This window comes from Schistocerca serialis, chromosome 8 (genome assembly GCF_023864345.2).
Source record: "Schistocerca serialis cubense isolate TAMUIC-IGC-003099 chromosome 8, iqSchSeri2.2, whole genome shotgun sequence".
Classification (NCBI taxonomy): Eukaryota; Metazoa; Arthropoda; class Insecta; order Orthoptera; family Acrididae; genus Schistocerca; species Schistocerca serialis.
Window position 1 is genome coordinate 289,007,242 of NC_064645.1, and position 14,833 is coordinate 289,022,074.

Consider the following 14,833-nt stretch of genomic DNA (forward strand, 5'->3'; position numbering starts at 1 on the left):
TCCCGGCGGGGTTAGGGATTTTCTCTGCCTTGTGATGACTGGGTGTTGTGTGATGTCCTTAGCTTAGTTAGGTTTAAGTAGTTCTAAGTTCTAGGGGACTGATGACCATAGATGTTAAGTCCCATAGTGCTCAGAGCCATTTCAATCTGTTTAGTTTTTATTCGCCTTTCAGTTAGACCATCAGGTAAAAGTCCCCATATTGGAGACGGTATCTCGTTGCATTCGCCAACGGCCTTCCTGCAGTGGTAACACCGGTTCCTGTCGGATCACCGAAATGAAGCCCGTTGATCTTGGCTAGCACTTAGGTCTGCCGAGCGCTGTTGGCAAGCGGGGTGCACTCAGTTCTTGTGAAGCTGCTTGATTGAGAAGTAGCGGCTCCGGTCACGAAAACTGACAAAATCTGGGAGAGCCGTGTGCTGACCACATGCCCCTTCTTATCCGCATCCGATGACGCTTAAGTCCTGAGGATGTCATGGCGGGTGGTCTGTACAGTTGGTTCTTACGAGGTCTGAACTTCCTGGCAGATTAAAAACGATATTGCGGAGCTTGGGTAGCTCAGATGGTAGAGCACTTGTCCGCGAAAGGCACACAGTTTTAATCTGCCAGGAAGTTTCATATCAGCGCACACTCCGCTGCAGAGTGAAAATTTCATTCTTAGGAGGCCTGTTTGGAGTTTAGTATCGCTTTGCTTCGTCCGACTTTCGAACAGACTTACTCAGCCAGTAACAGTGGGACGTACTATTTAACGTGATCTCCAGATGACTTACACAAATTATAATAGCACAACTGTGAAGTTCTTACCCGTCCTGATATCCACGTATGGTGGGACGACGCTTCAAGGACGGTTAGATTCGCCGGCTGTGGATCGAAACCGTGTGGCGCATTAACGACGAGGGCAGGCCTGTGGGCCAGCCTGGATGTGATTTTTGGCCGGTTTCCATTTTGCGATTTGGTGAATACTTAGTTGATACCCAACTTCCGCCTGAGATACACTCTACGCAAACATTTAGAAAACGTTCGCACACTTCAATGTGGATAACACCAGACGCAGACAGGTGGGATACACAGTTCCGTTCCTGGGAGTGACGGAGCGGCAAGAGGAAGGACATTCGGCAACCCTCTAATGTTAACAATGACAAATCCGATAATTAACACAGTAGCCCCGTGCGGGTATGTGATAAAGGCAAAAGGAAAAAGACCTCCAGGCATTTATCTGAAGTGATTTAGGGAAATCACGAAAAACCTACATTTGGAGGGCTACACTGGGATCTGAATCGCTGTCCTCCCGAATAAGATTCCGCTGCAGAATGCTTTCCACGCACCAGGCCCTCCATCGTTTGTCGGTCAAAATATTCAGATGTTGAACGATTTTTTTGTTGGTGCTGCGTTGGCAATGAAAGCACCTACTGAAAGCATATTCCTTTAAGGGATTCTTTGGTCACCGCTGCTGCATCTCGATCGATACTAGAACTAATACAATCCCTATAAGGTGCGATAAAGTGTGATTAAGAATCAGTGTGTTTTGCGTTTGCTTGGTTTTGAGTACGCATCAGCGCAGCAGTCTTTCAAAGAGAAGCCCACAGATGCAGGCGATCGCGTAAACTAGGTCGGAGGAAACAATCAAATAGTAACCGAGTACTGTACTGAATCTTAACGATCGAGTGCCGGGAGAAATACATACAATAGTAATTCTGAGCTCCTAATCCTGCAGTAGACAATGTCAAGACTGATGCATTCATAAAAACTGAAATTAAATTCTAATATTGTGACATAATTTTGTTAAGACATCTTAATCCATTGTGCTTAGTGAACTCCACCCAACAATCGAGAAGGAGGAGAAGGAGATGAGTAATTATCAACAAAGTGAGCAAGGATGGAGCTAACAGGGTCAACTAGCTGCAATCGTATATTCTACAGGGTGTCCGGACTAGACGTATGCACAAACAAACGCTTATAACGAACGAACTCGACACTTTATGTTGATGGATAAATAAGCAGTCGGTAGAAACACTCTGCAAGATGTGATCCTCATCATGTCATGAACAGTGCAGTATCGAACGTGAGATGTCTAGTTCCCTAATCTATTTACGTCGGCTTCCAGCGAATGCTTCGCGCAGTCTTTCCACGGTCTCGTCATTCTTGTTTTAGGTTGTTTTCCAGAATTTGAAATCGAACTTCCCGCTTCTCGAGGAGTTCTGACTTTCTTTTATATTGGATTTACGTGTGAGGGGATGCATGTGCCATTCTCTTCTTGCACGCCGCTGAACAAATGTTACAGATTTTAACAGCACGGATTACGTCTGCGTGCTGCACAGTACACAGACGTCTCGGGTTGCGTGCTTATAAACCACAACTTTTCCATCACATTAAGCTTGAGGATCACCGCAGACGATTTGATTTTGCTGTTGAAATGTTGCATCGTATAGACGAAAACAGCGACTAACTCAATGCACTGCTGTTAAATGATGAATCTATCTTCCGCTTCTGTGGGAAAGTTAACCGATATAACAGTCAAATATGGCAAAGTGAGACTCCAGGAGAAGTGATTAAGTGCGAAAGGGACAAACCAAAAGTTAATGTGTGGTTGGAATTACATAAACGTGGTGTGATTGGTCCATTTTTTTTTATAGAGTCTGCAATGCCAGAGACACCTGTCTCGACATGCCGGCGAACTATGCAGTTCCACAGACGCCCTCTGACGCCATTTTCCATTAAAATGGTTCCCCACCCCAATATCATGGGGATATTACCACTTTGCTCCATGAGCTGTTTCTTGAGCGTTGGATCGAAAGGGGGTTCCATTGCCTGGCCAACTCGATTTCCCGATCTGAATCCACCGGATATCGGTCCATGAAGATTTATTAAGGACATTGTTTACAGAGCAAAGGTTCGAGACATGGTAGGTTTGAGACAACGGATCTACGCCGCGCCGTAACACCTGTTATGCTTATGAACATATGTCGAGAAGTGGGGTACTGTTTCGATATCTGTCGAGTTACAAGCAGTGCTCACATTGAACTGTACCAACATGTATAAAAATAATTGAGCTCCGGTGTACACTGTTGGCTGCGTCTGCAAAATATTCTAACAAAGTCCGAAATTGCTCAAACTGTAATTATGGTAATTACTTACAGATTACTTAATTTTTGTATGTTAGGAGCAAACCCACTCCTCCACCTCCTATCGTATTCAGCTACTGGTATTAACTGATGATTCAAAGAAACTATTTACGCAATTCCACACAAACCACTATAGGCTATATATATGCTGGCAAAATCAGGATCTATCTAATACTGGTATTAGAGATATGCCGAATACTCCCTTGAGTCGAAATACTCAGATAAATTGTAGGAAGAGTGGCTACTATTTTGCTTTGCTTTTGAATATTTTGAGAGTTCCAGTTCACTGTCTAATGTTCACTGGCGACCTGTTATACTTTTCCATAATCTATATGGAAAATAGTTCTATTTCTATTACTCATATCATGATTGCTAATTATTGTTTTCCTCCTAGATTCAGTCTTGTTATTAACCACAAATGTTATTACGGAGTACATATGTTGGTATGTGGGTGAGCATTGCAAAATGATTTAGAGAAGATATCTGTAAGGTGCAAAAAGTAATAATGAAAAATGTGAGGTCATCCGCATGAGTACTAAAAGGAATCCGATAAATTTCGATTACACGATAAATCTGAAGGCTGTCAAATCAACTAAATACCTAGTGATAATAATTGCGAATGCAACAGGCCTACTAAAGAGACTGCCTACCTACGCTTGTCCTTGTCCTCTCCTAGAGTATTGCTGTGTGGTATGGGGTCCTCACCAGGTAGGAATGAGGGAGGACATCGAAAAAGTCCAAAGCAGGACTGTTCGTTTTGTTTTATAGCGAAAAAGGTAAGAGAGTGGCACATACACGATAACACGAAACATCCTGGCAATCATTAAAACAAAGGCGTGCTTCTTTGCGGCGAGATCTTTTCACGAAATTTTCAGCTCCAACATTCTCCTCCGAATGCGAAAGTATTTCGTTCACGCCCATATACAGAAGGATTGATGATCATCGTAACAAAATAAGAAAAAATCACAATTCGTGCGGACATATTTAATTGTTTGTTTGTTTCTCGCACTGTTCGATAGTGGAACGGTAGAGCAGTGGCGTGTAAGTTTTTCGATGAACCCTCTGCCAGGCACTTGCTGAGTAGTCGTGTGGACATAGATTTAGAATCCCTGAAGAGGCTTGTGCAAAATGTGTGATTTACCCAATATTGTTGTTGCATGTTTGTGTAGAATCAAATTTGTCGCCTTAGCTACTGTTCCCCACTCTATTGGGATCAAACATGGAAATATAAAGAAGGGACTGGGGAAATGAAAGGATTTATGGAAACTGGCGGCATCATTTTATCCCGCTCTCAAAGAGCATCAAACTTCATTCTACCCGGTCACTGAGCGTACAACCATTTACAGCTTCCTATGCCACAGGGAGTGCAGACACGGTTAATTTAATTCAAGTCTTGGGGCATCATTTGGTAGCCAAGAACTACAGAATACAGAGTATCTGGCAGTTTTTCAACACCTTCGAGTCATGAAAACTTTTTTTTTCCGTCGATGAAGTCCCTATCAGCCAACTCCGAGACAAGAATAAGCGCACCTGCCTGCTCGTTAATGCCTAATTCTCTGAGTCTCCGTTGTAAACTATGAAACCTGTGCTGAAAAATGTAAATAATCCCATAAGAATAACGTGTATGGACTGTGGGAAGCTGAAGATTCCTGATAGATGAAAACTGTGTGTTGGACCGCCACTCGGAGCTAGGTCCCTTCCTTTCGCCGGTAATGCCTTTACTGGCTGAGCTAGCCAGCGACGATTCATGACCGCTCTTACTTGCAAAAGTAAATCTCTCACTAAGAACGCTGCCCTCTCAATAAGAACGCTGCCCGCGAAAAGCAAGGTTTAAAAACAACCAACAGCATGCAGCAGAGTGAAAGACTCATTCTGGACTGTAGGAAACTACTTTACAGGAATCTCTTCCAGTTCTCAGCTGGGGAATAACACTTCCGTCCATAATACACTGAACAAAAACCTCACAACACCAAACAACAACTAATGTTGAGTAATGAAATTTCGGGAATACGTTTGTCTAGATAACATATGTAAGTGATAATAGTGCAACATCACAGGTTACTGTAAGCGCGAGGTAAGCCATTGCAAATGTGAAATGTTGGTACATTAATAACCAGTGTAAACGCCAGAAGGTTAAATACAAAGTGCATGAATCGTGTTTTACAGATACCAAACGTCAGTTTGTAGGATTGAGTTCCATGCCTGTTGCACTTGGTCAATACACGACTGGTTAATGCAGTTGGATGACGCTGGAGTTGTCCGAAGATGTACCGTATGTGCTCGACTGAAGACAGATCTGGTGATCGAGCAAAACAAGGGCAACCTGTCGACAGAACAAGGACAACGTGTCGACACTTCGTAGAGCATGTTAAAACAGCGGTATGTGGGCGAGCGCCGGCCGAAGTGGCCGTGCGGTTAAAGGCGCTGCAGTCTGGAACCGCAAGACCGCTACGGTCGCAGGTTCGAATCCTGCCTGGGGCATGGATGTTTGTGATGTCCTTAGGTTAGTTAGGTTTAACTAGTTCTAAGTTCTAGGGGACTAATGACCGCAGCAGTTGAGTCCCATAGTGCTCAGAGCCATTTGAACCATTTGTGGGCGAGCGTTATCCTGTTGCAAAAATAGCCCCTGGAGTGCTGCTCATGAATAGCAACACTACAGGTCGAATCACCAGATTGACGTACAAGTCTGCAGTCAGGATGCGTGGAATGACCACCAGAGTGCTCCTGCTTTCGTATGAAATCACACCCTTGACCATAACTCCAGGTGCAGGTCCAGTTTGCCTAGCACTTGACAGCTTGGTTGCAGGCCCCCAACTGACCTCCGTCTAATCAACACACGACCACAACTGACACTAAGGCAGAAGTAGCTTTCATTAGGTAACACAACAGACTTCACCGTGCCCTCTAATGAGCTCTCGCTTGACACCACTGAAGTCGCAAGTGGCGGTGTTTTGGGTTTAGCCGGATGCACGCTACAGGGCGTCTGGCTCAGAACTGTCCTTGAAGTAACCGATTTGTAACAGTTCGTTGTGTCACCGTGGTGTCAACTGCTGCCAAAATTGCTGGAACAGATAACTGTACGATGCCTCACAGCCATACACCGAACACGATGGTCTTCCCTCTCGGCACCACCACAAGTCCGTCAGGAACCCGGCTAGCCACAGGAAGTTGGTTAATGCAAAACATTAACGGAAAGCCCCTCCACTGAGAAGAAAATAACAGAAAGACTGAATTCCGGAACGCAGGTGGAAATAAGCGAAAGAAATAGCATTCTCCTTGTTCACACACTCACATAGGCCGGATCTGCAGACCTGTGACCCCAGTTCTAAAGGTTCAAATGGCTCTAAAAACTATGGGACTTAACATCTGAGTCATCAGTCCACTAGACTTAGAACTACTTAAACCTAACTAACTTAAGGACATCACACACATCCATGCCCGAGGCAGGAATCGAACCTGCGATCGTAGCAGCAGCTCGGTTTCGGACTGAAGCGCTTAGAACCGCTCGGCGACAGCGGCCGGCTCCTGTGACCTCGGTCATAGTGCTAAGTGCACTTAGAGTTTAGGTGTTATGTAATATCTGATGATTTCAAAGTTGTGATGTGCGTTGTTACAATACTTAAATCTGTATGAAACAAGTACTTCTCAAATTTTCGGATGTGTTTCTATGAATTCCAGTTTCTTGGAAGTTATTCTAAAGTGACATTACCAAATTATCATGACATTAAAGCATTTGTATAATATCATTCTACTGTTATCGTAGGCACTAGTACGTTGAAAATGAGGTGACGGCAATTTAGATTAGAAAGGGAAAGGGACAGGTCTGTAAGAAGAGGCGGCACACTAACAACCCCCACCCTACCACCTTCAGCCCAGTGCATTTGCAGCACGGCTGTTAGAGGGGTTACCGAAAGAGGGGTAATAACCCAGCAGTGGGAATTATATGAAGGTTTATTTACAAGGTGCCTGCACTTAATAAACACACATTCACACATTCTTTACAAATCTGGTACTTCCTCCTGTTTCTGACTTTTCGCATTGTCCACAGACCGTTCGCGGAATAAATATTAATGTAGACCATTACAATATTAATGTAGACCATTATACGTGTTTGTTCATAGTTATTCCGGTATTAATGAAGTATTTGTTTTTAAAGGAACGGAAGGTGGATCAACGATGAACAGTGTTCTCTATAGTTTTGTTCTTATACCATCCCCAATGCAAATTTATTGGGGAAATACTTCAGGCGTCTTCTTTAGTGTTGTGCAATTGATGGTTAGCAATACTTTAATATTACTTGTCTTTGTACGAAAGTGGAATCAGTGAAGTCGTGTAAAGATAGTGCTAAGGCACTAGAATTATTGTGTTGGAATTAGTAAATAATGAAATAAAATAATGACTAATTGCCAATTCCTACAGTTAAATCTAAAATCTTAATCTGTCGTTACTTTTATTTTACCAAGATTGTTCGAAAGCATCGCATCTGGTTTCGAAAATATCACTACAGCCTGACACACTATCTACAATAATCATTTACTTCATCTGAAGTAGTTTCATGACTGGGCGAATCGTCAGACGGCGGCGAGAATTTCGTTAGTTCTCCTGATACCACAATAACTGTTGATCATCTTAATTTGTTGCAGATATTTGTCGCGCTTTTCAATTTGATCAAGTGAACTCCAAGGGACTTAAGAATAGATGTTAAAATTTCGTTTTAAATAATAATCGAAGAACTTGTGCATTCCTTGTATTTCTAGATACGTATGATTGTGAATGAACCCTAACCAATGTTATCGGATTAAATGTGTAATGTGCTATATTCCAACTTATACACCACGTGTCTGGTTACTTGATATCACTATAAATAACTTATCTTACCCAGTATAGTGAAATTGCAAAATTTGTGCTTTCGCCGACAGAAGTTATGAAAATCCTGTTCTAGACAAGCTGTTTCTTCCGTGTTTGAAGTTATACATCTCAGCATTATTGCCGGAAAAGGTAGTATTGCAGTAAGACCAAGTTTGAAGGAGAATTATGAATGATACGTCGTATACCTTTTCTTAAAACAACGGTAAAAAAGTAATGAAAAAATCATGAATTCTTAAAGCAACGGCGGTTTCGCAAATTCAGTTACCGATAACAGATAATAATAGCGGCACTTTCGACGATAATGAATCAAAAGTTAATCTGTGAATCTCATCTTGTCTATCCCTCTCTCCGCACTCTCAATTGCACATAACGGATTAGTAATTAATACGTAGTTGGATTGTTGTAAAATTTACTTGCACTTCTACTTTAGTCTTCTTAAATGATAGCATTACCAGATAAAGACGATAGCGGGGAGTAGTAATCTCACCTTCTTCTAAGTTTCACCATTCACCGCATTCGAATTACGCGCCGAAGCCCCGTCACGCGCAGCGATACGTCCGTCCTCGTAGCTAATAGTTGCACGGAACGGCGCAAGGAAGCGCAAGCGTCGCGTTCACGTAATCCTGTCAGTGATGCCGATAATGTCAATTTACAAAGTTAATATTTGTGATTTCTCAGGTTATGTATGTTCCATTGTCTTCGAAGTAAGTGGCGAAATAAATATTAACTTTACATACGCTTTTAACAGATTTCGTTTCAGGCTGCATTAACTCGCAGATTTTTTACTAACGTAACCATTTATTTACTTGCAGTTTGTTGTTGTACCTTGTTTACGAAGTAAAAGTGCTAGGAGAGCTTTACGTATGCGCTCGCATAGCGACAACGATTGTCTGCGTCAGGGAGAGTGCGCTATCTTTCCGCCGCGCCTCTTTGGCGCGCGCTCTCCCCACCACGCGCCGACAGACTAGTATGGAGTCTCGCAAGCCGGTTGTGGCTTGAGGTAGCGAACGAACGATTTCGAGTGGGCAGAAATGCCAGTACGTGTGTGTTGGTGGTGACATGTAGGTGGCATGTCGATTTGAATATTCAGTGACGATCGCATTTGCGTGGGTGGATAATTGCAGTGCTTTTCATGCCAATGATGGAATATTTGATTGCATATGTTGACACAGAACGACCTGAACGGACCAGCGCTTTACAATTTTAGGAAGAAAGGAAATCGTGTGTAGGTGTAATGTTAAAAACTGAGGAAATATTAGTCGTATTGTGCATTGATTATTGACGTAAGTGTTGGAAGGAACAGTTAAAAAGTGTTGCCAAATCTTCGATAATCGTGTGTAGTGTGTAAACTACAGGATGCAGCTGTGTGTTGCAGAATTCGGGCCTCGGTGAAGTAACTGTTCAATCTGTTATAGAACTGAGATTATACTGTGTGACTTTAGTGTGTGGACTGTGGCAGACTACACGCTCGTCCTGATTTTGCCGTGCCCGTTGCCGCTGGTGGGAGAAACCTGCTGAACCGCTACGCCCAGTGCAGAATAGCCCCCACCACGTCGTGACTGGATGCTGGCTGGCCCGTGCTCCGCCGTGTCCGTAGCAACCCCTCCCTCCAGCTACGTAGGGTCAACTCGCAGGGGGCACCTTTTAAGGTGACACGCCAGTGACTTTTCTTTGGAAGCACTAGGTCAAGAAGGGAGACTTGCAAGCAGTGGGGGGCAGCGATCGTAGGTAGCAATAGGAGGAACCTGCCCCACCTACATGAAGAGCCGAGCTGTTTGTTGGAAAAGGGAAGGGACAGCAGCATGAGCTCGTTTTCGCCTTTTTCGTAACGAGTTGGCCATCTGTGTGACAGAGCGAGTGTTTTCGGATCGCAGCGACGTGCTCGCCCACGCATTCAGCGTGCGCTCTCGGCCGAGGAGGAGGGTTGTAGGTGACAAGGACAACCGACCGGCATCAGTGTTGCGAGTTTTAATGGTGAGCCGAGGTTCCAGTCTCTCCCAGTGTGCTGCAAGAGCCGGTAGCGACCACAACTTGCAGAGCTGACATTCGTCGGTCCCTCCCACACTTGACGTCGCTCTGTGCTTCCGGGTGGAGCTTTTCCCGAGGACTGCTCCATTCGAGGTGTGAAACTGCTGCGATAGCGCATCTGAAGACTGCTCAATGCCAGCGCCTCTTCTTCGATAATGTCGACCCAGGCCTACTACAAGGATCGTCTTGGCTTCGACCCGGCGGAGGCCCTCAACGATGGCATGGCGTACGGGAAAACGCAACAGGGCTACGAGGAGAGCTTAACAAAGTTCAAAGGTTTGTGGGAGCACTTTATCGAATCAATAGGTATGATTATATACACTTCTAAGCCTGCTGTGTGATCTTGAGCATGGCATGCTCGTTAGCAGCAGTTTGCACTGACCGCCGTTTACTGACAATTACGGCGAGTCCTTGTGTGTCATGTTTAACTGTAGACATTGTTCTAGATGTCATGAATATTTTTCTGTAAGTGCAACGAATGCCTTTTATCTGCGACTGTCCTTTAGACCGCGTGTTTGTGCAAGTGTTTGTAATGATTAACATTCTCTAATCTTATCTCGGATTAACTGAAGAGATGAGAACTGTAACGTATGCTGTGGAAAAGATGCCCTAGCTAAAAACTTCGCCCCTCCGTGTGTGTCTCTTTCACACCCGTCTTTCAGATCAGCTATAAATTTCGCGATTTTGTCGTAATCGTCAGAGATATTTAGGGATAACTAGTCTGAAAGAATGCTGTTTATCTATAGAAGCATTTTGGCGCGCGCAGAAAAGGACTTTTTCATGGTGAATCGGAGTTGACTGATTTCGACATGTAGAGAGATATTCTGAGCAAAGGTCTGGGATATTAAGCTTCACGGGTCACACTCCAGTCTGCATAGTAATAAAGTGTTATTTATCTGTTATTGGTTGTGGGAATGTTATACTTTCTAAACTGCGCAAATGTTTTGTACCAACAGACAACGTAAGAAGAATCCGCATTGATAGTACTAAAACGACAAAGTAAGATGGTTTTCGAGAGAGAAATAGACATGCGGTTTTTAGAATAGTAATTTCTGTCCTCGACACTAATCACTTACTGTTTTATTCTGTTGTCTTGGTTGGAGACTTAAAAAGTCCCTATAAATTCAACATATATAAAGTTTGCTTAGAAACGATCCTAGGGATCGTAGTGTACATAAATATATAAACTAAAGCTTTGTAGAAGCCAATACAGATGTTTGCCGACAAACATTTTTCCCCACGCACTATTTACGAGAGGAACAGGATTGGAAGGATCAGATAGTCGTACCGAAAGTACCCTCCGCCACACACCATCAGATGGCTTGCAGAGTATGATATAGGTGCAGACATACTGTCCGTGCAGGGTTGTTAGAACTGTCGCTGATTCTAGCATAGGGGGGGGGGGGGGGGGGGACACACAATTGATCATTTTGTAGTTACACTGAAATGTAGTGTTATTGAATGAGTATAAGAGAATTTTTACTAACGTTCCCTTTATGGAACAATTTCTGCTGTAATATAGAAGCAGGTGTTGGTAGTTGCGTTTCTGGCAGTAATACATGTTCCTTATTTACATAAACAAGTCGCAAGATACGTTACCGTTGAGAAATCCGCCCACGGCATATTACCATAAGATGAGGGTTAGTTCAGGGAGTATGAACGAGACTTGTATAAGGGGGCGTGGTCATTTAATTTGCTAGCATACGTGACAGAATCCACACCCATGGCGTTTCAATAATCTTCATAACATTATAGATTATGCTCTCTTCCGCAGTTCCGATTTGTAACTCACGAAAATTTAGTGGCGAACTGTTTTAAGAATGCTGCCATTGACACGTGTATTAAGATTTGCTAGTAAGCTTTCAGTTCTTGATTTTAGCTTTTCCGTTTCTGTTGGTTTCTTTTGAGGCAACTTCGAACGAAGTCCAAGGTTTCTTAAACAGAAAGCGTTCAGTTTACTATCGGTGTTATCCCAATAGCAACCCTTTGTTCTGTGTTATCGGGACTAGTATTTGTCTAGATAGCCGCAAAGGAGGAATTCTTTACTTGGATGTTACTCATGTCAGAAGTAGCTGTAAGTGACACGCTAGCTATGCGTGAGATGTTCTGACGAAAATGTACAGAAAACTTGACACATACCAGTATCGTAGTGTGAGTGTTAATAGAAACTCATGAATACTAAACACAGTGATTGTTTCAAAGAAGAAAGCACCAGCCGACCACTGTTAATAATACGATTTATTTACCCAAATAACCCCCAGTACAGATTTCGAATACAAAGGTTCATCTTACGACGACTGTCCACGTTCAGATAGCCATTTGTTGTAGTGGCGTTACTTTTCGTGAACAGTCGTCTGAATATCCGTCCGAAGCCCGTAACGGCGCTGTCGCCGCAAAAAATACTCGTATCATTGTTAATAGCGGCTGGTTGTTGTCTTCTTTGCAAGAATGAACCTGTATTATGTACACAGCCACGGTCCCAAAATGTCATTTCTCGACAAAATAGCGTCATGTGGGCTCCTGCTATGAAACGCGTTAAGTATTTATACATGAATGTGTAATATGAACGTTTGTTTCACATCATTATCAGTAATCGTACAAATGGCCCTCGGAACTTAAAACTAAGTAACTGGTCGAAGTAGTGCCTTGCTAAACCAACAGACTTTAATATGGTTGCGTCATGCTATTCGATTTCAGGATGAAGCATTGGTAAGAAACTAGTAGTTACGTAATGAGCATTTGTATGGTGTAAGAAAAAGATGAATACAATAATAATAATAAGAATAATAATATTGTATTAGATTGACAGCAACTATCCACACCTCTTCGAAGGACTTAATAATAAATGGCCACTTTTTAAATAAATTATTGCCCCATCTTCTGTTTGTTTGCATTCAATCTACAGGACATGTTTGATTAATTTATAAATATAAGGAGCAGTAAGAGCATAAAATATTGGGATTTGTCTGATTATAAAACAATAAAAATTATATTCAACCTATTAAAAGACGTTTTCCGATCGCAGCTGTTACTGATACTGAAATTCAGTTGCTGCTCTCCAGTTTTGGCGTTAGCATCCGTATCAACCAGCACTACACTGTGCTGGTATATTGTTGCAATGTGAAAAACAGTGTATATGATTTCTGAATGCATTTTGTTACACGTTCAGACGTTTTATCGCGTACGTTGCCCTTACTAATTAACAATAATTTTCTCTCTCATATTGCAGCTACTTTCTTTATTTTATTAGTATTTGTTCAGGGCTTTTCGATATCCCCCATACAACCAGTCTAATTTTTTTCCCCATTTAAATGTACAGTAGCTTGAAACCATTATTAAACAATTATCAATTACATTCATTTAATGTGGAAGGAGGGTTGATAATGCAAGACATTCATATTCCTGTACTATATTATAATGTAAAAAATAGCTTTTTTATATTGTTGTTTGCCCTTCTGCTTTAAAATCCTATAGGAGGTTACACATTTTTATGTCTTATGTCGCTAAAAGTGTTTGAATGTTCTTTGGTAATGGGCTGCCAGATAACATCAGACGCAGCATTAGTATCGTGGTTTCGTGATATCTTGTACCCCAGTCGAAGGAAATGTGGTTAACATCTTCCTCACTCTCGCATTCACATGATGATGGTATCATGTTGAGACAGTAGCGACGTTGCCGGAATCTCTCGTTATTTAGTCGAAGTAGTGCCATTTTCACTATAAAGTTTCAGGTGTTTTGGTACGATGGATGTGACGGGGGATTACGTACCACTGTGACACAGTGTCACGCTTTGATTTCATAAGACCGGTGCACGTTTTCGTTTCATCTCCCCTTGTTTCTAGTCGTTACGGTATGTCGGACACCGTCAGGTGGCACTAAACCAGTGTACACAACTTTCTTGGCGAGAGTATAGACTTCTTCATTCATCTTTATTTCGCTGTGCGCCTTCACTCAAAACACAATGGTGGTCTTATTTAGGCAGGGAAGCTCCTGAATTGCTTCTATTGTGTGATATACTGGATAATTTTTGATATTGTTGACATCTTAGTATTTTAACAGTATCAATGCTGAGCGTGAATCAGATAAAACGATTGTTTCTTCTGGAACTTCTGTCGCGTCCCCTGCCGTATGGACGCTACTTCAGGGAGCTTGCATTTACTCCCTCCGTTAGTCTCTTGCCATCTACGAGTAAACTTCCTGCACAGCATTTAGTAGTGGGTTCTCTAACCTTTGGTAATAAATTGTCATTAACAAGTGGAAATATTTCAACGGGAATTCGACATTGATGTACAAAGTACATTGGTGTGCGAAACGATGAGAGTAACTTCCGCATTATGTTACTGCCAAATAACATAATGAAACTTAGACCGTACGTGGAAAGAACTGCTACAGTGTAGTACAGGAGTAACTGAAAAAATGCCCAATGAGACGAAGAGAAATGAAACTTTTATACAAAGACAATAGTTACAGTAAGTCACTTCGATTTATGATTGTGCTCTGGACATTCCAAAAGTCGGGACGTGGTTCATAACAGGGTGTGTGAGACCACGTACGGCATTGCATGCTCTGCAGTGTGCTCCCTTGCTTGCCACTGCGTTGGTAAGGTGTTCCAGTGGTAGGGCGTTTCCTTAACCAGCGGTCGACAACTAGAGGGTGGTGGTCGGTACGTGTGGACGTGCTGCAGTACATCTTCCCAGTCCATCCCAAACGTACTCGATGGAATTTAAATCGGCGAAACGTGTAGGCCAGTCCATTCACCTAATATCCCCTCTTTTCAAAATGCTTGTCCACTTTCGCTGCTCGATACGGTCGCGCTT

General features: G+C 42.7%; 1 protein-coding gene across 14 annotated transcripts in view; it reads left to right on the forward strand.

Annotated features, from left to right (window-relative positions):
• LOC126416114 (microtubule-actin cross-linking factor 1) overlaps positions 1-14,833 on the forward strand; it is a 1,003,027-nt gene that overhangs the window by 486,162 nt on the left and 502,032 nt on the right. For 6 of the 14 annotated variants that reach the window (XM_050083629.1, XM_050083634.1, XM_050083624.1 and 3 more), the window contains exon 1: positions 9,003-10,292. The exons of 1 other annotated variant lie outside the window; for it this stretch is intronic. In XM_050083629.1, the coding sequence (XP_049939586.1) occupies positions 10,172-10,292 (121 nt within the window). In that variant the 5' untranslated portion in view covers positions 9,003-10,171. Of the gene's footprint in view, positions 1-8,995; positions 10,293-14,833 lie in introns of those variants that run through there. 7 more of the 14 variants (XM_050083630.1, XM_050083635.1, XM_050083638.1 and 4 more) reach the window with 4 other exon arrangements.